Here is a 22,462-nt window from a genome sequence, read left to right as displayed (position 1 = left end):
ATGCTGCTTCTCCCTCAGGGATGTGTTCTGGGTCTGTATCCTGCTCCCTTGTTTCTACCACTTTATCTTGCTTCTTTGTATGGACTGTGATGATCTGTTTTCTCTGAGACACTGTGGAGTTGTATTTAGATCTCTGTTAACTATTTGTGAAGAGCAGCCAAGGGTGAGTCAGGCTCTTCTTGGTGACTGTTTATCATTGGCCCATTGGTAGAGAAGGAAGTGGTGGCTCTCAGTCAGTAAGTGAAGCTGCAGGAGGTGTGGGTGTAGGTGTATTGTATGGGGACTATCACTGTCTTCCACTCAGTTAGACAAAAGTAACAACTGACTAACCATGAAAAACGTAAAAGCAAATGGACAAAACACAAAACACACACTGTGTAATCACGTAGGAACAGTAACCAAAAAAAGAAAAAAAAAAAAGGAGGAAAAAAAACCCCACAATATCTGGGGAGACAGCAATAAGAGAAAAAAAGGTATAGAGAAGGAGAATCATGAAAAAAAAATGGGAAAAACGCAAAAAAAAAAAAAAAAAAAAAAAACAAGGAACAGGGTTAACTACGAGAAAGAAAGAAAAAATTGCAACCAGGAACAGAAAAATGAAAAAAAGCTGAAAACTAGAATCTGGGAGGGGAAGAATAAAGAATAATAGTAAAAAAGACAAAAGTAAAAATAATAATAGTAGTTTTAAAACAAACAAAAACTAACTAAAAAACAGAAAAAAGAATAAAAAATAGGGGCAGGGCGGGGCAGGGCACCCAGGCTTAGTACAAGCATACAGACTGGGATGGAATTCCTGCTGGGCCAGAAGGTGGGTGGGAGTGAGGGATGAGCACACCTCTGTTCACCAAGAGGGTGTGGGATGTAAGAGTAAAAAGGAGAATGTCAAACCTTCCCAGTCGTCCAAGTCCGCAATGTCCTTGGGGTTCCTGGCAAGTGCAGCCTGTTCTTAAGTCCCTGGAATCTGGGAGAATGCTGTCACTTTAAATATCCAAAATGATCAAGTCACTTGTAAATATTCAAAATGGCTGTGCCCTCTGGACAAAAGTCCACAGCTCAGCATGCCTTCCTCTTCGCTGTTTCTCCTTTTATTCCCCAACCACCAGAGCAGTCCTCCAAGCAGTCCCTGGCTTTTGTTTTTTTATAAGTTAATTCTTAGGTCCTAGCATCACTCAGCAATATCCAAGCTGTCTGTGCCGTCAGGATCACTGCCAGACCATGGCTCCTATGTCTCCTTTTTGGGGTTTTCATGCAAATTCTTCTGCTAGTTGGACTTTAGTCTACTTCTGTATACTTCCATTCAAGGCTCAGGGGTCCAGGATTATGTTCTGTATCTGTGTTAACTTGTTCCCCTTTTTTTTGTTAAAGAAGGTCTGTACAGTCTTTCTGCCTATTCTGCCATCTTACCGGAACTCCCCTCTTAGTCTTCTCAATGGCCCTTCATCTCCTTTATTTCTTACCCTTTCTACCCAAAAATCTGGCCTTGCAGGATAATTTCTCTAGTGATTCATCCTACAAGGCACAGAAAGTGAGAAAGAGAGAGAGAGGATTGAGGGATGGAATAGGCCAAGAATTGGAAACCTTTTAAAGTGGGTGTCAACATACTCTTTCTTTTTTATACTGGAGTTAAAAGTTAGACAGTAACTGAGTTTAGAAGAAATAAACACAGGGTTTAAATTTGAATCCTAGCTCTGCAATTCATGTCTGATACCCTGATTAAATCACTTCACCTCTCAATCAAATCCTATTTCCACTCATGGGTAAAATGAAGCAGACGGAGTAAATCAATGGTTGCCAAATACTGCTCTAAGACTAGCTACTACATCGTAATTATCTCAAAAACATAATATAAAACATAGATTCCCTAATCATTGACCACCTATGATTGCTAACATCACAAAAGTAAGAGGCAGCCAGACAATATGTGCCATGTGGTAGAAGAACTTAACTTACCTATAAAACATTCAACTGGACCAGTGATCAACATCACTATAAATGGGAAATAGATTGAAGTTGTCTAGGATTTCATTTTACTTGGATCTACAATCAATGTTCATTGAAGCAGCAGTCAAGAAATCAAACGATATATTGCACTGGGCAAATATGCTGCAAAAGACCTCTTTAAAGTGTTAAAAAGCAAAGATGTCACTTTGAAAACCAAAGTATACCTGAGCCAGAGGATGGGAAGGAAGGGGAGGGGAAAATTTTGGACTAGCTGGGGGCCACATATTGAGTTCGGTATGGGGAGGGATGGTATGGAAAGAGTCTGTGATCAGCATGGTAACATTGGGGAAAGGGAGGACACTGAATTGTGCACATAAGATATAGACTACAGAGGCTGACACCAGTATATCCCCAATACTGCATTACCACTAACACCAAACACCAGGCTATAGATAAATACATAGACAACTGAGTAGATCAGATGGGGGGTCAGTGAACAGGAATATACTCTAGACCAATGATAGATTCAGATGAGGATAATCCTGCACAGACACTAATGATAAAAAAATAACCGCAATCATTACAGAAGCAACAGAAGACAGACATGGAACAATCCCTCACAGACAGATAGACACCTTGGGAGAGAGAACCACTGGATCTGCCAACTCAGGATCATAGTACTGGGGGACACCAGGCTCAATTGGCACAACATAATACATAAAAATCTTGTTCTACAACCTACTTTGGTGAGTAACAACTGGGGTCTTAAATGCTTTCGAGTGGCCATCTGAGATGCAGCTAATGGTCTCCTTTCATCAGAAGCGAAGAAGAGTGAAGAAAACTAAGGGCATTTGGAAACAATCACCCCTAGGATATGAAGGACCTGGAGACCAGAAGAACTAAATGGTGCCTGGCTACCAATGCCAACCACTCGGGAAGGAATCAAAACTGGAGATCCTGGATAAAGTGGGAGGAAAACCGTGGAACAAAATTCAAAAACACAGTAATGACCAGAATTATTGGTTGGATAGAGTCTGGTGAGACTCCCAAGACTATTACCCTGGGATATACTTTGGGTTTGGGATAAGATTCATTCCCAAGGGCTGGCTTTCAGCCCAACAGTAATAAGACTTACACGCAGAACACCAAACCCAGGGCAAGGCACCCATCTACTCTACAGAGATACATCCCTTGGAGCAATCGGCCATGGGGGCACAGAGGAGCAACATTCACGTGAAGGAAAAGCTGGAGAGACAGGAGTGCATAACTAAGAAGGGCACAGGGATGGGGGGGTTCACTGGGAAGGGAGAAGAGGAGAGTGGGTTAGGGTTGGAGATGGTAATTGGGGAGTGAAACCAAATGTACACTAACTGTTGAATGTAAAACAAATTCTGCTCTGTAAATATGCACCCAAAGCCCAATAAATAAACAAATATTCAAATAAATAAATAAGGTGTGCCTGAGCCAAGCCACAGTATTTTCAATAGCCTCACATGCATGTGAAAGCTGGACAATGAACAAAGAAGAACAAAGAATTGATGCCTTTGATATGGTGTTGGTGAAGAATATTGAATATACATGGACTGCCAGAAGAGCAAACAGACATGTCTTGCAGGAATGCTCTTTAGAAGTGAGAATGGCCAGACTTCATCTCATGTACTTTGGATATGTTATCAGGAGGGACTAATCCCTGGAGAAGAATATCATGCTTGGTAAAGCAGAAGGTCAGCAAAAAAGGGGAAGACCCTCAACAAGATGGATGGACACAGTGGCTGTAACGATGAGCTCAAGCCCAGAAATGATTATAAGGACAGCACAGGATCAGGCAGTATTTCATTCTGTTTCCATAGGGCTGCTATGAGTCAGAACTGACTCAACGGAACCTAACAATAAAGTATGGTATTCTTGCCAAAATAAACAAACAAAAACCAAAACCTGAATCTCATCAAGTCTCTAGATCTAACTACTAATTTAGAGAAAATACAGGCAACTGAGGAATATGTTAAATAATACTACAAGGACATATTAGCAAAATTTAGACTAAATCTGCAGGACAAACAACTCAGAATCATTAAGTAAGCTGCAAAAAAGAGGAGTAGTAGAAACCTATAAATTAAGAAACTTAATCTTAAATCTCTAAGAGAGTTAAACATGTCAACAAGTTGAAAGGAGGGCTCTTATTAGGAATTAGATTTTAAAAAATAAAATGAAAAGAAAATCATAGTACAATCAGTGAAATTTGAACACTGGATATTTTATACTATTAATGAATTATTTGTAACTTTTACACATATCACTAAAACATACCTTAGCAGAATATTTTATAACCTGAAAAGATTTGTACAGGTATTCCCCAACTTATGATATGTTTAAGTTATGATGACCTGTACTTATGACCATCTGTTTTGTTTTATATATTGTGGTGTAGTAAATTACATGGTATAGCTTTTCTAGCCATAGTCTTTGTAACTCCCACTTTGCTGTGAGCAACTGAGTAGCTGCTTGTTAAAGTCATCCACCTGGAGAAGCACAAAATAATCTTCTGGGAAAGTTCGTTCTCTCTCAGGTGTGTAGATTTCTAGATGTTGGGGTTGGTTAGTTTCGCCACTCTGCCAGGCTTAAAATAAGCCCTCCTAGAGGTAGAAAGGAATCTCTCTCATTGTGAGCTGAGAGAGACTCTCACGCTGCTGAGAGAGAAGCACAGTTGAGAGACTGAGAGCGAGATGGATTGACAGAGTGGCTGCAATGATGGACTCAAGCATAGAAATGATTATAAGGATGCCAAAGGATCAGGCAGTATTTCATTCTGTTGTACAGAGGGTTGCTATGAGTCAGAATTGACTCGATGGCTGAGAGAGTGCTGGCTGAGAGAAATTGCCAGCTGAGAGACTGCTGGCTGAGAGAGACTGAGTATGTTTCTGAATTTGAATTGTAGCCTGTTGCTTTCCTAATATACCCCACAATCTGTGAGTTCTGCATGGTCACTGCAGTGAATTATCAAACCTAGCAGAGAGGTGGTGGGTGCTGTGAGAGGGATGGTTGGTGTCAAGGTTGGTAAGAGGGCTGGATGGTGGCAGCATGTCTGGCCTCATGGGAATAGGCCTTGGGTTGCTGATGGTGACTCTGTCTTGCTCTTGTATAGTTAGAGAAGGTCAGAAGATGCCGCCTCCTTGCCCTTTTAGCATATATCTTATTGTTAGTGATATGTACTATATACATACAATGTTGCATGGAATTTGCTGATGTTATCATTCTCAGATGGTCACCTGCAGAATGTTCAAAGATTGGATTTATAAAGATACTGATAATAAAAGGTAAAAATAATGAAAACTTAAAAAAAGAAAAAAAAAAAAGAGGTAATCTACTTATGTCAGAACTGACTTATAATGGAGTTGTCAGAATGAAACCCTGTGGTAAATCAGGGATTACCTGTATTACACTGTTAAGTGAGAAATGCAAATTGCAAAACCATATGCATGGAATAGTTTCACTTCTGTAAACCTCCTATATCTACATATTTACCATGGATATATTTAGATATCATATATATACTTAGAAAAGTAATTGTGAGAATATAAAACAACAATGGTTGTACGTTGGTAGGGTAGAAAATTGTTTTTTTTTTTTTTTAAGTTCATTTTCTTCTTTTCTCCTTATGTACCAAATGATTTGTTGCAATGAGTAAATAACATTTTACAGAAAAACATTTTTTAGGTGTGATACAGTATTGTGAGGAGCTCTGGTAGCATAGTGCCCAAGGCACCTGACTGCTAACCAGAAGGGTAGAGGTTCAAACCCACCAGCCACTCCTCAGAGGAAGATGGGGCAATCTACTTCTGTAGTGATACTGCCTCAGAAACCCAAGGAGGGGTCATTATGAGTTGGGTCCAACTCGAGGGCACATCACAACAACAACATGGTATTGTGGCTATATTTTAAAAAAGTCCTTATCAATTTAGAGATCCGTAATGAATTTTTTACAGATGAAGTTATATGATATCTGGAATATGTTTCATAATTATCAAGGCTAGGGGACATGAGTGGGGATACAAAAGAAAGAAGACTGCCCATGAATTGATAAATTATTGAAGCTGGGTAACAGGTACATGTGGATTCATTACTCAAGTCTCTCTACCTTCATAGAGGCATTTGCCTTTTAAAAAATGCCTAAAAGGGGACATCAAACACAATTGGCATAACATAAACTACATAAAACATTGTTCCACCTCCTACTTTAGCAAGTAGCAACTGGGATCTTAAAAGCTTGCAAGCAGCCACCTAGATGCAATGATGGGTCTCTCCTCATCCAGAACAAAGAAGAATGAAGAAAACCAAAGATTCTTGGAAACAATTAGTCCTAGTGATTGGTATACCATGCGATCTGCAGCCTATACGACTATGAACCCAGAAGAGCTAGATGGTGTCCAGCTACCACTGTTAACCACTCAGAGAGGGATCTATGTAGGAGATCCTGGATACAGAGGGAGAACAATGTGGAACAAAACTCAAAATTATTTGGAGGGAAAAAAAAAAAAAGGTGGGGACCAGGTTTGCTGGTCTGATAGAGCCTGGTAGAACCATTGAGACTATGGCCCCTAGCTGTCCTCAGGTCTGGAATTAAACCCACACCTGTGGCTTCCAGCCAAACAAAAGACAGGCATATGAGTTGAACATTTACCTGAGGTAGACACTCCTTGGAGAGAACAATCATGGGAGAAAGAGGGCTGTTTATGCACAGGGAGACAGCTCAGGGGACAGGGGTGCATGGAGGGATGGATACAGGGAAGAGGTGACTATTGGGAGGAAGTGGGAGGGGAGCTGTTGCACTGTGGTGAACTGTGGTCAATCTCATGAGACAAAGTATATGTGAACTGCTGTATAGAAAGTGAATTTGCACTGTAAATTTTCACCTAAATCACACACACACACACACACACACACAAAACAGGTATTAAAAAAAAAAATGCCTAAAAGTACAGACTCTCAGGCTCTATTTCTCAAATGACTCTCATATAGTGAACCACTGAACTAGATGACAGGTAATAGCTTTTTTAGTGTAAAATTCCTCAATTATTTTCTATATAATTCAATTAACTGGATTTTATTTATAGAAATAACTTCATTTTATTATAAAGAGGCAACAATCTCCAGGGCTAATTTTGAGAATTAAGTGAGGTAATACCCATAATGATTGCCTGGCACATGACAGAAAAAAGTCAAATATTTCACAGGAAGTTACCCCTCTAAGTTATTCACTGCTTAATGTAAATTATCTACATAAAATTACTCATCATATACAGTTGAGACTGAAGGAACAATGTGAAGAGGAGGATTTGTGGAGGCATGACAAGTGAAAGACGAAGATATCATATTAGAATAAAGGGCTTATGTCAGTAGAAGTGGTGTACAAAGATGCAAAAAGGAAAATATGGGGCTGGTGAGGTAGGGAGGCAGAGAGGCCCCCTGGGGAAAGGGGTAAGCTGCAAACCAAGGTGGCAGGAGCCACTTTGATTTTATTTAAAGACCTGGTGACATCACTGTATCTTGGAAGTCCTGAGGGTAACCACTAAAAGAAAAGAGGAATACTTATTTGTACCCCAAAATCCCAGAGTCATCAGGTACAGGAAAGGTAAGCTTCTCTGGTTCCCAGCGGAAGAATAAGCAGTGGGCACTCTGTGGCCCTTACCCACAGGACAAAGGAGGGTTGGTAAAGATGCTTGCTGGTTTACAGATCTGCTGTTCTTTTGCTACTTAGCCTTCATGTCTTCTTTATTCCTACATGCTTTCCTTCTCCACCCACCAGATTACCTGTTGCTGGTAGAAGTTGTTGGCATTTTGTTCAAACCGTTCATCTTTGGTTTCCACAGTTTTCCCCAACTTCTGCAGTACCTGGGAAAGTCAGTCAGAAAGACCCAAAGGTTATAGTCAATTCTCTCTTATCTGTTGGGTTCATATGACCCTGGCTCTCTATGACCCTCTCTCAGATGCAACTGAACTATTATATTCTTATCAGGACAACGAATTTGGAATGTAACATCTTGCTCTTAAAAAAATAATTCTTTCTACATATGTATTTGTATGTGCTGTACGACTGGCCATATAACTAGAACTAACAGGGGGCAAAGTTACGATAACCATCCTGATGGAGCGAGTTGTTGGACCTGTGGGCTCAGGACCATGGTTGCATGGTTGCAGGGGACATCAAGCTCAATTGGCATAACGTACTACACAAAAACATTGTTCTACATCCTACTTAGGAGCTCTGGTAGGATAGTGCCTAAGGCACTTGACTGCTAACCAGAAGGCTGGTGGTTCAAACCCACCAGCCACTCCTTGGAAGGAAGGTTGGGCAATCCTACTTCCGTAGTGATACTGCCTCGGAAACCTAAGGAGGGGTCGCTATGAGTCGGGGCTGACTTGATGGCATATAACAGCAACAGCAACAACAACAACAACAACAACATCCTACTTTGGTGAGTAGCGACTTGGGTCTTAAAAGCTTACAAGTGGCCATACAGATGCAACACTGGGTCTCTCCTCATCCACAGCAAAGAAGAATGAAGAAAACCAAAGACACATGGAAGCATTTAGTCCAAGGGATTAGTGGACCATGCAAACCTCAGCCTATATGACCATGTGACCAGAAGAGCTAGATGATGCCAGGCTACCACTGTCAACCACTCAGAAAGGGATCAGTGCAGGAGATGCTGGATAGAGTGGAAGAACAATGTGGAACAAAATTCAAAATAATTTAAAAAAAGACCAGGTTTATTGGTCTGATAGAGCCTTGTGAGACCCAGAGACTATGGCTCCTAATTACCCTTCAGGTCTGGAATTGAACTCATTCCCGTGGTTTCCAGGCAAACAATAGACAGGTATACAGGGTGAACACTTACATCAGGTAGTGTGGTGGTTAAGTTTGTGTGTCAACCTGGCTGGGCCTGGTTGAGTGGCTGGGCAGCTGGATGTAGTACTCTCCATGACAAGACTGCTAATCAACTCCATGGTGTAATCTACTCTGTGCAGCTGAGTAGGTGCCTTAGGGTTATGGTCTGCTTCCCGTATATAAGCAGCAGCTTTGGGAATGGTCTCTAGCTTATGGCATGCCTGAACTTGCATGTAGCCGAGTCGTCGTTCAGCAGTCTGCCATGCTCTGCCGACCTTGGGACTTTCAATGGACTTAAATTAATGGCCTGCCGTGTGGTTTGGTAACATGGGGACTGTGCCTTTTTACTTGTCAATCTTGAGCTTGTCAGTCTCAGCAGCCAGCAGCTGTCTGAGTGAAGAAAGGCCTCTAGCTTCAGTGGGCCAGGAGCAGGAGGCAGAGCTGAAGCCTGAGGTTGAGGGGCTTTGAACTTGGACTTAAAGCCTCCAAACTGTAAGAGAATAAACTCCTGTTTGTTCAAGTCATCCCATTTGTGATATATTCCTGTCAGAGTGGCACTAGGTAACCAGAACAGGTATATACACTCCTTAGAATTATCAATCATGGCAGAACAGAAGGGCAGTATTTGCATAGGGAGATAGCTCAGGGAGCAGGAATGCATAGGAAAGAAGGACACAGGGAAGAGAGAACTACAGGGAGGAAGTGGGAAGAGAGCTGTTACATTAAGGGGAATTGCAATCTATGTCATGAAACAAAATGGTATGAACTGGTGTATGAAAAATGAATTTGCTCTGTAAATTTTCACTCAAATCACAATTAAAAAGTTTTATAAAATAATGTAACGTGGTTTTTCTCAAATTGGGGTACCCTATAGGTATATGGCTGGTGGTGTAGTGGATAAGGCATTTGGCTGCTGCTAACCAGAAATTCATTGGTTCAAACCCAGTGCTGCTCCATGGAAGATGGAGCCTCAGAAAGATTCACAGCCTCAGAAACCCAATGGGAATCACTACAACTCAATGGCAGTGAGTTTGGTTTTTAGAGTTTTTTAGGAGTATGTGGAAGTGTGCTGGAAGTATATAAAAGCCCAGAATAAATAAGGTACATCTTCCTAGAACGGCATGGGTTATTTTAAGTTTTTTCTTTTGAGGGGGGTGGGTAGTGACATTTTACTAAAACAAGGATTAATGAAAAGAATGCAAACATGCATGGCTTTTGAAGATAAAACATGAGCCATGGGAATGTTTTCCATTTGAAAGACCCCTTCTAGCCATAGCCTCAAATTTCTCTGGGTAGATGATAGATGAGGTTAGAGAAACAGACAGGAAACTCTTCTCTTATGAGGGGCCCTTGTGGAAAACTTTGAGAAGTCTTGATAAAATGCATTTGAAACTCAACTAGAAATGAATGCTATGCATGTTTGTCTCCTTTCTACCTGGAAACTTGAGAGTCAGTCATCATATTGGCTTCACGGCTAATGCAAAGGACACAGAGAGGAAAAGGACCCAGGCTCTGTTCTTGCGTAGCTTACTCCCATAGGAGAGACTCACTTATAAACTAGTTACATGTGGTAAGAAGCCCTGGTGGTGCAGTGATTAAGTGCTCGGCTGCTAACCAAAAGGTCAGTGGTTCTGTGGGAGTAAAAAAACCTGGTGATCTGCTCCTGTAAAGATCACAGCCTATTATAGAACAATCAACCATACTAGATCAAAAGGGCAGCAATTTACTTAGGGATAAAGCTCAGAAGGCCAGAAGGGATAGAAAAGAAGGAAGACTGGAAACAGTTAATGCAGGGAGGAAGTGGGAAAAGACCTGTTATTTTGTGGGGAATGCAATCAATGCCACAAAACAAAATGTTTGTGTATGAAATGTTGAATGGAAAACCAATTCACTTTCTAAACTTCCATCCAAATCACAATAAAAAGTTAAAATAAAAAAAAAATTATAGCCTAGGCTTCCCTGTGGGTAGTTCTACTCCATACTATAGGGTTGCTGTGAGTCAGAATCCACTTAACAGCACACAACAACGTTAGATATAAGAGAGCAGTGACTCTCTGACCTGTAACCCCCATTCTCCCAGGCCCAAGTTATAATCTCAATAAGCACCCTCAATACTTCTCCACACTCCTTTCATCAAACCTCTCACCACTTCTGTCAATCTCACTTCACTTTATTTCTGGAAACCATTCCATGCTCTTCTAGTCTCACTGTCCATGGTGCAGTGAATTACTTGGTATGACTTTTCTAGTAAAAGTCTTTGTAACTCCCACCAGATTACTGGGTGGGACCATGCAAATAAGGTGTGTAGAACTCTGATGTTGGGATTCATTAGTTTTGTCACTCTGCCAGGCATAAAATGAGCCTTCCTAGAGGCAGAATGGGATCTCACTGCCAGCAAGAGAGAAGAGCTGGAGGTGAAGGTGTGTCCTTGGACCCAAGATCCCTGCACTGGAACTCCTAGGCAGAGACACTCAGCAGAGAGAGACACCCTGGAAGAGAGAGATGCCTGGCAGAGACAGATGCCTGGCAGAGACGGTTGCAGTGGAACTAAGAGGCATAAGACAAAGCTGTAGGCTTAACTGGCCCACAGAACGAGAAAGCTGAGTGCCCTTAGGCAAGAGGCTTGCTGACAGAGTGGGGTGCACCCAGGTGTACCTATCAGAAGAGCTAAAATAGCTTTGTAACACTTGCCCAAGCAGGGCTGAGTCCAGGCCAAGAGGCCAAGGGCCAGAGAGGCGTGTCTGAGGGCACAGTAGAGGGGAGAATGTTTTGATCAAAGAACTGTATCCTGATTGTGTTCCTGAACCCAAATTGCAGTCTGTTACTTCCGTAATAAACTCCATAATCGTGAGTATGGGTTGTGAGTTCTGTGTCACCACTGCAATGAATTATCAAACCCAGCAGAAAAGTAGTGAGTCCCATGGGAGGGACGGCTGGTGTCAAAGTTAGTGTAAAGGTTGGAGGGTGGCAGTATGTCTAGCATCTTAGGAATAAGCCTTGGGCTGCTGATGGTGACTCTGTTTCCCCTTCATGAGATTGGAGGAGGTCAGAAGATGCCACTCCTTGTCCTTTTTGCACTGCCACAGCTTTAATAAAAGCTCTCATCATTTCTCTCCTGCTGCAACAGGCCTACAGTCTCTTTAGCTTCCAATTCCTCCATCCACTCCCAATCAGGTTACACTTATAAAATGCACTGTTTAAAACCTACTGATTCTCCATTCATCTGTTTAACAAAACTTGATTAAATATCCATTATGTATCTCCCTGACTAATGTTTAAATTCTAGCATGCATACAGGTCTTAATGATCTTTTTGTCAAGCTTCAGCTGTCACTATTCATCCTCCCTACAGGACTCCCTTCCTCGACACTTTTTCAGTTTCCTGAGTAACCCACTCTATTGCTTGTTATAGATGTTGTTTTCCTCTTCCTTGAATGCTATTACTCCCCTTGTGTCAGGCAAATATCTATAAAAATTCAGTTCATGCTCCCTATCATCCATGACACTTAACCAAACTCCTTTAAGTGCTTGTAAACTCTGCACTTTGTATACACTTCTATTATGGTTTTATCATTTGTATTTATCTGTCTATGTCTCCTTCTAAATTATGAGCTCCTTAAGGATTGAGTACTACTTGCATTACTCATCTAGATTACTCAGTATTCAGAAAAATAATCACTGTAAAAGGAAGGAAAGTGAGACCAATATGGGGTATGTGTATGAAGAAAGATTTTATGATATTTATTATTATATTGAAGTAAGAGTATAAAGAGTGAAGATAGAAATTATTCCAAGCAAGGCCAACAGCATTGCCAAAGTTATGGGAGTATGACAGCTCACGGGAGTTCAAAGAGCCTGTTCGGCATGGCTGGTTTAGGGTGTGTGATGGGGAGTGGTAGGGAAAAAGCTAAAAAAGAGAGGTTGGAGTCTCATCATGAAGAGCTTTGAGTCACATGCATGAATGCTCAGGTTTGGGGAGTGATGAAGACTCTGAGTAGAGACCATGATCCAAGTGTCTCCATTTTTAATTGTGGTGACCCTACAAGATTATGTCTCTTACTCCCAGAACTCTCTCTATAGTGGTTAAGATCAAGGGCTATGGAGACAGGACAGATATGGGCTCCAATCTTGGCCTTTCTACTTATTGACTATAAGCTTTTGGTAAATTATTTAAATTCTTGAACCTTAGTTTATTTACATAGCCCTCTTTCCTCTATCAAAATAATATTTATCTCCAGGAGTTGTTGGAAGGATTAAGTAATATTATGTATATAAATTGCTTTCAAGAGCCTGCCTTACAGTAAGCATTCAATACACATCTACTATCTTGCAAAGGCATATCTATGGAAAACAGCGCCTACAGAAAGCACTGAGATTCATTAATCTTTTACTTAGCACACTGTGTCACCCTTCTTGCTTTTACTATGAAAATTGGCCTATAATGTGCTCATTTTTTCAGTTTCTTCTCTTTCTATACTCAGCAGAGCAAGATCACACAGTATGCCTTAACCCATGATGTTGTTGTTGTTGTTATGTGCCATCGAGTCAGACCCGACTCATAGCGACACCTCCTTGGGTTTCCGAGGCTGTATCACTACACGGAAGTAGACTGCCCAACCTTCCTTCCAAGGAGTGGCTGGAGGGTTTGACTGCCAGCCTTCTGGTTAGCAGTCAAATACCTTAGGCACTACGCTACCAGAGTTCCCCCTTGACCCATGGCAACTCTCAAATACAAAAGTATTAGTTTTAACTTGCTGAATGATCTCTCAAGGCTGGCAATGGAAACTGCAGCGGTTAATAGAAACTGCTCAGTGATGCCCCCCTTCATGTGCTGTGCCTGCCATACTTTAGATGCAGTTCTGCTGTCATGAGTAGTTACATCCCCTAACCTGTAAATGCCTGTCTTTATTTCCTTTTTGGTTTAGTCATATCTGTTCATCTATATCTGTCTCTATCGCTATCTCATTCACTGTAGGCCTTGGATACACATACAGTCTGCCATCCTCCCTGGTTCCACCTTCTCTCTACAACAAAACACTGTCCTCTACCAGAAAGTTGCAAAACCACCTAGTTTAGTGGTGAGTGCAGCTCTCACTTCCTTCCTGCTACTCCTCCCTTCCTTTGCTTGTGACATAGTACTTCTTAGGTGGAGGGGACTACAGGATAAAGAGTAAACTCAGTCTAGAACACCCCAGGCCTGACAATTTCCCCAGGCTCAAAGCTAAAGGGTTAGAGGGCATAGGAGGTGTGTGTGCTGAGAGAACCTTCTCATCTTAGCCTCTGAAAGTGAAACGGTTGAGTATTATCACTCTGGAAACAATGGTTAGGCCTAAAGTCATTTGCTACTATAACCAACAGGGCCTGTGTCAAGGCACTTATACTATACTGTAGGTGTTCTTTCTCAATTAGAGGTCTTTGAAAGAAGAGGATGTACAAATAGATGCTCCACAGATAATGTAAGTATAAATAAACTAACTTTTCAGATCATTTTCTATTGAAAGTCCAGAGAATGCTAATTCCTAAAGTCCTACCCTAAGAATTCTGCCCCCATTTGCCTGGCCTGACAGCTGAAAAATTAGAATACAAATATTTAGAGAGAAGAAAATGTGACAAAATGTTAACAATACAGAATCTGGATAAAGAATTTTCCAATGTTAATTGACTTATTCTTATCATTTTTTTGTAGATTTGAAATCTTTCCAAAAAAACAAAATAGAGTTAAAGCTTTTTAAAAAAATCACTGTATTCAGATTTGGTGGCTACAGCTCCTCACCATGACCCTTCCCACAATTATTTATTACATTTTAGTTAATTCCCTCAACTGGGATAATTTGAATAGGACCCGATATTATGAAATTTTGTTAACATTTGTTCTTAGGTGTGAGAACAGTACTATGATTACTTAAGAAATCCTTATTTTTTAAAATATATTCTTAAGTAGTATCATTATGTTTACAACTTATTTACAAATGGCTCTAAAAAACCCCTACATGTGTGTCTATATGGGTGTATATTAGCTCTTATATATGTGTATAATATACATATATACATAAAAGAGCTTGGGTGGCGTGAGTTGTTTGCAATTGGCTGCTAACCTCAAGGTTGGCAGTTTGAATCCACCCAGCTGTTCCATGGAAGCAAAGGCCTAGCAATCTAATTCCATAAAGGCTGTTGTGTGTTGTTGAGTCTAGGCTGTCTTTTTTTAACAAAAAATACATTTTACTGAAATACAATTTATGTACAGTGAAATACACAAAACTAAAGTGACATGGGTCGATGCATTTTTTTTTTTTTTTTTTTTCAGTATTCCCTCTCTTCCCCTCCCACCCCTGGTAACCAACATAGGCTGTAATTCTTCACAGCAGCAGACTGTCAGGTCTTTTTTCCTATGAAGCCATTGGTGCTTTTGAATGCCAACCTTTTGGTTAGCAACTGAGCACTTAACCACTGCACTACCAGGGCTCTTTCCATTAAGATTATAATCAAGGAAACCCTATGGGAACAGTTCTACTCTGTCACACATGGGGTCACCATGAGTCAGGGGGCTGACTCAATACCAGCTAACAACAACAACATATAAATAATAGAAATCTGAAGCAAATTTGGCAAAACGTTAACTATTTTTGACTCCATATGTAGAGTACATGGATATTTAGTATAGTATTCTTACAGGTTTTCCATATAGTGCTTGAAATCATAATTTTATTTTTTAAAATTATTTAATGATTATTTATTAAGTTAGTGGCAGTGACTATGGGGGGAGTTAGCTGGGGAAAAGGAGAAGGAAGAAGTGTTCCAAGCAGAGGAAACAGCATGTATGAAGGCCCAGAGACAAGAACAGGTCTAACAAATCAAGGATAAGTGATTCTGCCTGACTTCTGAGGTGCTTCTTAACATAGCTCTAACATAGTTTTTCTTCCTACCACTTGTTATGCTCTAGCTCTGTTGCCTTTCTCACTGCTTTACCTAACAGAGATTCCCAGACTCCACGCCTTGTTTACGCTTACATTCCTCAACTGGAATGCTCTCTGGCTACTCTTGCTTAAAGAACTCCTAATCATTCACAATTCCTATCTCAAATCGGCCTCCACTATAAAGCCTGTCTTGATTCTCCTCAATCAGATGTAACTTCTGTTCTCTGAATTCCTTACTCATTCACTACCTTTGAGTTGATTTGACTCCTAATAACCCCTCCTTGGGTTTCTGAGGCAATATCTCTACAGAATTAGATTGCCCAATCTTCCTTTTGAGGAGTGGCTGGTGGGTTTGAAACGCCAGCCTTCTGATTAGCAGTCAAGTGCCTTAGGCACTCTGCCACCTGCACCTGTATATCTCTGAAGTCACTTATTCTACTGTTTTAAACTAGATTGTGAGCTTTTGGTAGGCAAGACTACCTTACTCATCTCTTAATTCTCTCCCAATACCCTAGACAAAGGAGTTTTTCTGCAAATATTGGTTGTATTGAACTCTCTGGGACACAAGATGAGTAAAAGTCAACAGAGTTCCCGTTACAAAGGAGCGGTAAACAATGCCCTTTCTCAGGGGAGATCTTAGAGGCTTGCCACAGAGAAATCATAAACAGATGGTGAAAGTATTAGTCTGAAATTCAAAGATGTATCACACTGCAAAAACACAATAAAGCCAGCTTGAATTAAGTCTCCTGTTGGTTCTGAGTGGGAATGGAAAATAGAACAAGGAGAAGAGTGCTGCTTCCCCATTGTATTTAACAGTATCAAGTTCCCTTGCAGCATTTCAAATGAGGTGGCCTCAGCAAATGTGTTTCCACTCCTATCTTCACTCCTGAGAGAGGATCAGAAGGAAGTGGGGAGGCACAGATGTTAGAATGGCTTATCAGGTAGGTTGTCAAGGGAGCAGCCTAAGGCTGGGATTCAAAGGCAGGCTACCTGGGTTACAATTATAGTTCTGCCACTTACTATTCTCTTTTGAGACTTGTTTTCACATTTCTAAAACTAGGATACTATTAAGTTCCTTCATGGGTTATAAAGAAAAAGAAAGACACATTACTAGAATGTTCACTCCATAAAAGAAGGGGTCATGTCTTTTTTGTTGCATTTTGGTGCCTGGTTTATAGTATGCATTTGATTATTTGACACATTAGCTATTACAGTTACTACTCACAAGATTAAATCCAAATGCTTACAGAAAATCACAGTTTCCCATAAAATCAAATACCTTTTTTTTAAATTTCTCCCTCTTTATCTTGTTCCCAATAACTTCCTAACACCTGAGGACTATGGTTTCAAACTGGCTGAGTTGAGCTCCCTCCCCAGATGCCAGGCCATTCCTACATTACCACTATCTCTAGGATGCCAGCTATACCACTTCCAATTCAATGTCTGCTTTTCCCTGGATCTGAGCCTGAGCTCAGAATAGCCTCTTGATTTCTGCATCAGCCTGGGGTCTCCCAAGGGAAGATATGAGCCTGCTTCGCTCTGTCTCTTCAGGCCAAGAAGAAGAGGGTGCTATCTTGGTAGCTGGTTCTTCCTTTGGGAAGTATTTGACTCTGAGGCTCAAGCAGCCCTTCTCACTTTAGCATCAGACCAGGTTCCTACTTCTGAGTTTCTAAGTAACCAAACAAACATCAACCATCTCATTTTACAGATACAGGGCTTGAGAATTTTCCCCAGAGCAGGGAAATGATTTACATAAGACTTCTGAGTCAGTGCTCAGAAAAGGAGAGAAAGCCCAAAGCAAAGGCATGGTGTTGATGATAGGCTGGATGAAGATAAGAGGTCCGGTAAAATCTGTGTGTCTTTCAAAAATTACTATTATCCATAAGGGATGTTGCTGTTACCCCAGCCCACAGTGTAACCGCCTTCTCTAATTTCACCCTTCCCTCACCCCTCCAAGCTAAGGCTTCCCATTGGCATTGCTTATAGAGCATTCAGCTTTGTAAATTAACACCTTTGAAAGAGGTCAAGGTGAAATTAAGGGAAGGTGACATAACAAAGAATGATCACACAAGATCATTCTCTTTTTCTTCCTTTCTCTCACATGACCCCAGCTTCCTCAGATAAATAGGCAAAGTATACAGAGTCCCTTTTCCTTCCACTGAAAGCTTCCTAAAGACAGGACTATAGCTACACTTCCTCAGTTCTCTGTTGACAGTCCAATTTGGGAGTGCTGGTCCTTCTAAAGGAGCTCTGGTGGCGTAGTGCCTAAGAGATTTGACTGCTAACCAGAAGGCTAGTGGTTCAAACCCACCAGCCACTCCTTGTTAGGAAGATTGGGCAATCTACTTCTGTAGTGATACCACCTTGGAAACCCAAGGAGGGGTCAACTATGAGTCGGATCCGACTCAACCGCAGTCTCCGTCCTCTCTGGTCCTTCCAAGGACCCAAACCATGGCTCCACCTTTAGAAGATGTGACAGGAATATCTCAATTCTTAAGCATGTGCTATTCATTCAAATGCTTCCAAAGTAAGACCATAAACCTAAAGAAAACCAAATATTCTGTCTCAGGTCTTTCTTGTCCCTCCCTCCTTTTTCTTCTGACTTGTGTGTTCCTATTCCATCTCCTCTAGTTCAGTGTTGATAGGTAGAAAGCAGAGGATCTAAGAACAAACAAAGAAAATACTCAGGACAGGCAGAAAGAAGAATGCTTTAACATTAAAATGTTTCAAGAAGTGTCCATACAATCTACATAAACAGGCAAGTTACAGGCCACAGCCTACCTAAATGCTAGTGCTGGAGTAAAACCACCCAGGGCAAGCCAAGGACACAATCTAAAAAGAGATTCTCCTTTATCATTGTGAACTCTCCAAGGCCACAGGGACCAAACAGGAAGCAGATACGGAGTACTGGTTACATCAGCTTAAACAACACCCATAGGCCAGGCAGGGTTAGGTACAAAGAAATTTATACAGAATCATTCTAGTCCTCAAAGGGCTCCCAATCTAAGTTAACTGGCATTACTCACCATCCAGACATCACAGGTAATCACTGGTGTTTTACAACTTTGGGAAAATTGCACTCTTTGACCTTTGAATTTCATCATCTATAAAATACCAACCTCGTTGAACTGCTAACCTGCTACATAAATCCTCCGAGTTAGTTCCTTTGTTCCAACTTTTCTTGGTCAGAGGACTCAAATCCAGCCTAATGATTATTTAAGGTTCCTGAGAGGAGACAGCTTCCCCATCCTCGCTCCAGATTGGGTGGTTTTCTTCCGTTTTCTTTCAAATCTGTCCATTCGGATGGAAACCCATTCCTTATTCCAGTTTCCCAGAGAAGTAGGAGACGCTCCTCTGTAGGCCAGGGCTCCTAGGGCCCCGTAAGCGCCCTCCCTGTACGCTTCTCCCGCCGTACTGGCCTCGGCAGAGGCAAGCAGGAGGGAAGCCTGATCACCTACCTTCTCCTGGGCCCTGCTGAACTTCTTCTGCATCTGCTTGGCGAAGAGGCCAGCAGCGCCGCCGGCCTTGCCCTCGGCCATCCTTCTGGCTCCCCAGGGGCGACCTGCCTTGGCCCTGCGCCCTGTGGTTTTCTAGAGGCCCCTGAAGAGGAAGTGCGGGCTCCCGGCATGCCTCGCATCCGGCGGGAGGGCCTCGCACTTCCCGCCCGGCTGCCCCTGCGGGCCTGAGCGCGCCCCTGAGACGCCTGGAGAACACTCTTGAGGATCACTCCGAGGCCCGGTGCAGCAAGCGGGGCCCACACTGCGGCCACTCTGAGATCTGTCACAAGATCCATTTCTAGGCTCACTCCGAGTCCAGCGCAGCGGCGTGCCTTGCGTCCCTCCCATAGCTAACTGCCCGTGGCCCATCCATGCTTCAGCGTGAAGGGCTGGGCGTTTCCGAGGCCCAAAGCAGCAGGTCGACTGAGGGACATCCTGAGCTCTGTCTAGGGCGCTGGCTATGTTCAGAGGAGGCCTGGTCAGAGGGGGCGGAGCCTTAGGTCTGCCCTCAGGAGGTTCTCACCCAAGCCTTACTTTTGTGGTGGCTCTGCCCTGAAGTACAGCAACACCGACTCTATTGAACCGGGTTCACAAATGTGGGCCAAGACCCATTGTTTAGGGAAAGCAACTTAGCTATGGCAATTGCACTGGAAAAATAACTGAAATAATAGGATAGAAAATACTGTGATTTCCGTCCAGTAAGGGTTTTTATTGTATTGGGAAACATGTTTCAGTTATATGGGCATGCATGCTGGGTTGCCAAGGAAAATGTATTTCTTCAGGTTGCAGTTTATGGTAAGCCACTGACAGCGAGTTTGGCTCTAAGCTTGGAACTGATAGAGGGATGCGACTTCAGATCTGGATTTGAATGGGAAGAACAACTGAGCTGGAGAGAGAAAAGGGGATTCTGAGGAAGGGAGAGGATCTCGATGATAAAAGATTGCAGAGATGGGGAGCAAGTTTTTCTAGATGGATGGAGTGCGCATAACCAGATGGCGTCAGGATGTGATGCTAGACACAAATTGTGCAAGTCGTGAGGGTGATACTGAGATTACAGCTATTGCTTCTCTAGGGAGAAGGTCTCCAAAGGTAGGTTACTACTCCCTGGCCTGCCTGAGGGACTAGCTTAAATCTCAGACACTAGGTTTGGAGAAACCATTTACTTAAGGAATTTTCATTGGAGATAAAATTCCCTCAAGGGAAGGAACAGGGTCAAAATACAGTTCCTAAGGAGTGCAGAGAAAATCTGGAGGCCTGAGACAAAATTGGAGGCTCTTTTCTGCTATTATTTTCCAGTTCATTCTTCCAACCAAACATTGCAGTCAGGGGCAACTGTGTACCAGGCATTGCTGGATATTGGAAAGCCAAAAATGAATACTGTACTCCTTAATTTGTAGATGTTAAGTCTGGCAGTGGAGATAGAGTATAAGCAGATGATTATAATATAATGTGCCAAATTTGTTGCTGTTAACTACCATTAAATAAGTCAGCCACAACTTAATGGCAACTCCATGCACAACAAAACAAAAAGGCTGCCTGGTTCTGTGCCATCCTCATTATAGGTTGTGGATTGGATGGTTGTGATCCACAGAGTTTTCATTGCTTGATTTTCAGAAGTGGATTGCTAAATCTTTCTTCCTAGTTTGTCTAAGTCTGGAAGCTCCTCTGGAAACTTCAGCATTATAGCAGCACACAAACTTCTACTGACGAATGAGTGGTGCCTGTGCTTAAGCTACATTGGCTGAGAATTCAACCCTGGTCCCATATGGTTGGCAAGAATTCTAAGATTGAACCATCCCTACCTCCAAATAAACATGTATAGAAATAACAGAATTTTTAGGCAATAGGTTGATGGTGAGGATAGCCTGGAAGGGGCAGAGTGAAGAAAATTGAAGGACTTTATGTTGGATAGGGAGGATTAGGGCGTGTCTTCCCAAAAGGTGATAGTACTGTGGGAACACTGACAGAAGATAGTGATGACAGGTGTATCACTAGCAGGAGGATGTATCACTCCTAGGATACCACAACACCATTAGTAACACAGCCCAATAATTGTCTCCTGTGAAACCCCCTTCAGGGTCAATCTCTTGGGAACAACTGAAATTGATGGTCACCAAATCATGGAATATTGGAGCAGGAACAGCCCTTAGAAGTTAATTAGATGAAGAAACTGAGTCACATAAAACGTAGGTGATTTGCCCAAAGTTACCCAGCTTCTTGGTGGTGGAACTGGGAGGAGAACATAGGTCTCCTGACTTTAGCTGAGGTTCTTATAAACACTGTTTCCTTCTAACGGTCTCTGATGACATAGCAGCTTTCCAATTCCAGGTCTGGTCTCAGCCAGGTTCTCCTGCTGTTATTTAGCTACCCTAGTCTCTCTTGTCTGGTCTTCAGAGGCTGCTAGGAAAAGTTGCAACTCATCCTCTTAACTTCCTTTCAGTTCCCCCTTTGTTTGCTCTCTGACTGTTCTACCAGACTGAGCCCTGGCCATTATCAGTTTCCTAGTTCTCAGCAGTTTATAGAACTCTGGATCCGGTTGTCTATTTTAGTTCAAGCCTTAAAGTGCTGACTCACACTTAGCTTAAAGCCCCATTTTGTTATCACCTCTCCTTTTCTGTTCTGCCTTTTCCCCTCAGCCTTTTCCTTTCTTTATTTAGTATCTTATTTTCTCTTTTTTCCCCTATTCTTTCCTCCCTAATCTCCTTTATAATTCATTACTTTTTTTGTCTGCTGGCATCTGACCTACTGTCTAATCCTCTATTCCTACCTCTAGTGATCCCAGTAGTTGCTACCACTCAGGAGTTGGAGTGAGCACTTGTTCTAGATACGGAAGAGGAAGTCAAAGAACAAGACTACAGTCTGTCTGGGAAAGTCAGGGCAAATTTAATTGGTCAGGAACATTTTAAAGCACTCTATGCCTTTGAATAAAGCAAATGTGGGAATGGGGGCAGATTAATTGATAGATAGTACATCCTAAAATAATCCAAAATGGATACTGTAAAACTACTCAGTTTAATGGAAATAATGTAAAACTACATTTTACATTATAAAAATGTTAATAATGTAAAACTACTTTCACTTAGCTTGAGTGGACTGGTAATGGTGGCTGGCAGCAATGTAAGGGAAGAACTGGCCCAGAAATGAGGTAAAGTCCAGCCCAGGACCTATAACTGTACTACAGAGGCCTTAATTCCAAGAAATTAAATTACAAGGACACAAAATGAG

General features: G+C 41.9%; 1 protein-coding gene across 1 annotated transcript in view; it reads right to left on the bottom strand.

The window, feature by feature from the left end:
* BIN2 (bridging integrator 2) overlaps positions 1-19,279 on the bottom strand; it is a 65,166-nt gene extending 45,887 nt beyond the window's left edge. Inside the window, exons 1-2 of the mRNA XM_007958162.2 lie at positions 19,199-19,279; positions 7,750-7,830 (exon numbers count right to left, since the gene is read on the bottom strand). Of these exons, the coding sequence (XP_007956353.1) occupies positions 7,750-7,830; positions 19,199-19,279 (162 nt within the window). The remainder of the gene's footprint in view (positions 1-7,749; positions 7,831-19,198) is intronic.
* Positions 19,280-22,462: the final 3,183 nt, after the last annotated feature.

Source organism: Orycteropus afer, unplaced genomic scaffold, assembly GCF_000298275.1.
Source record: "Orycteropus afer afer isolate SDZICR_OR568_19922 unplaced genomic scaffold, OryAfe1.0 scaffold00859, whole genome shotgun sequence".
Classification (NCBI taxonomy): domain Eukaryota; kingdom Metazoa; phylum Chordata; class Mammalia; order Tubulidentata; family Orycteropodidae; genus Orycteropus; species Orycteropus afer.
This window is presented reverse-complemented; position numbering and strand designations above follow the sequence as displayed.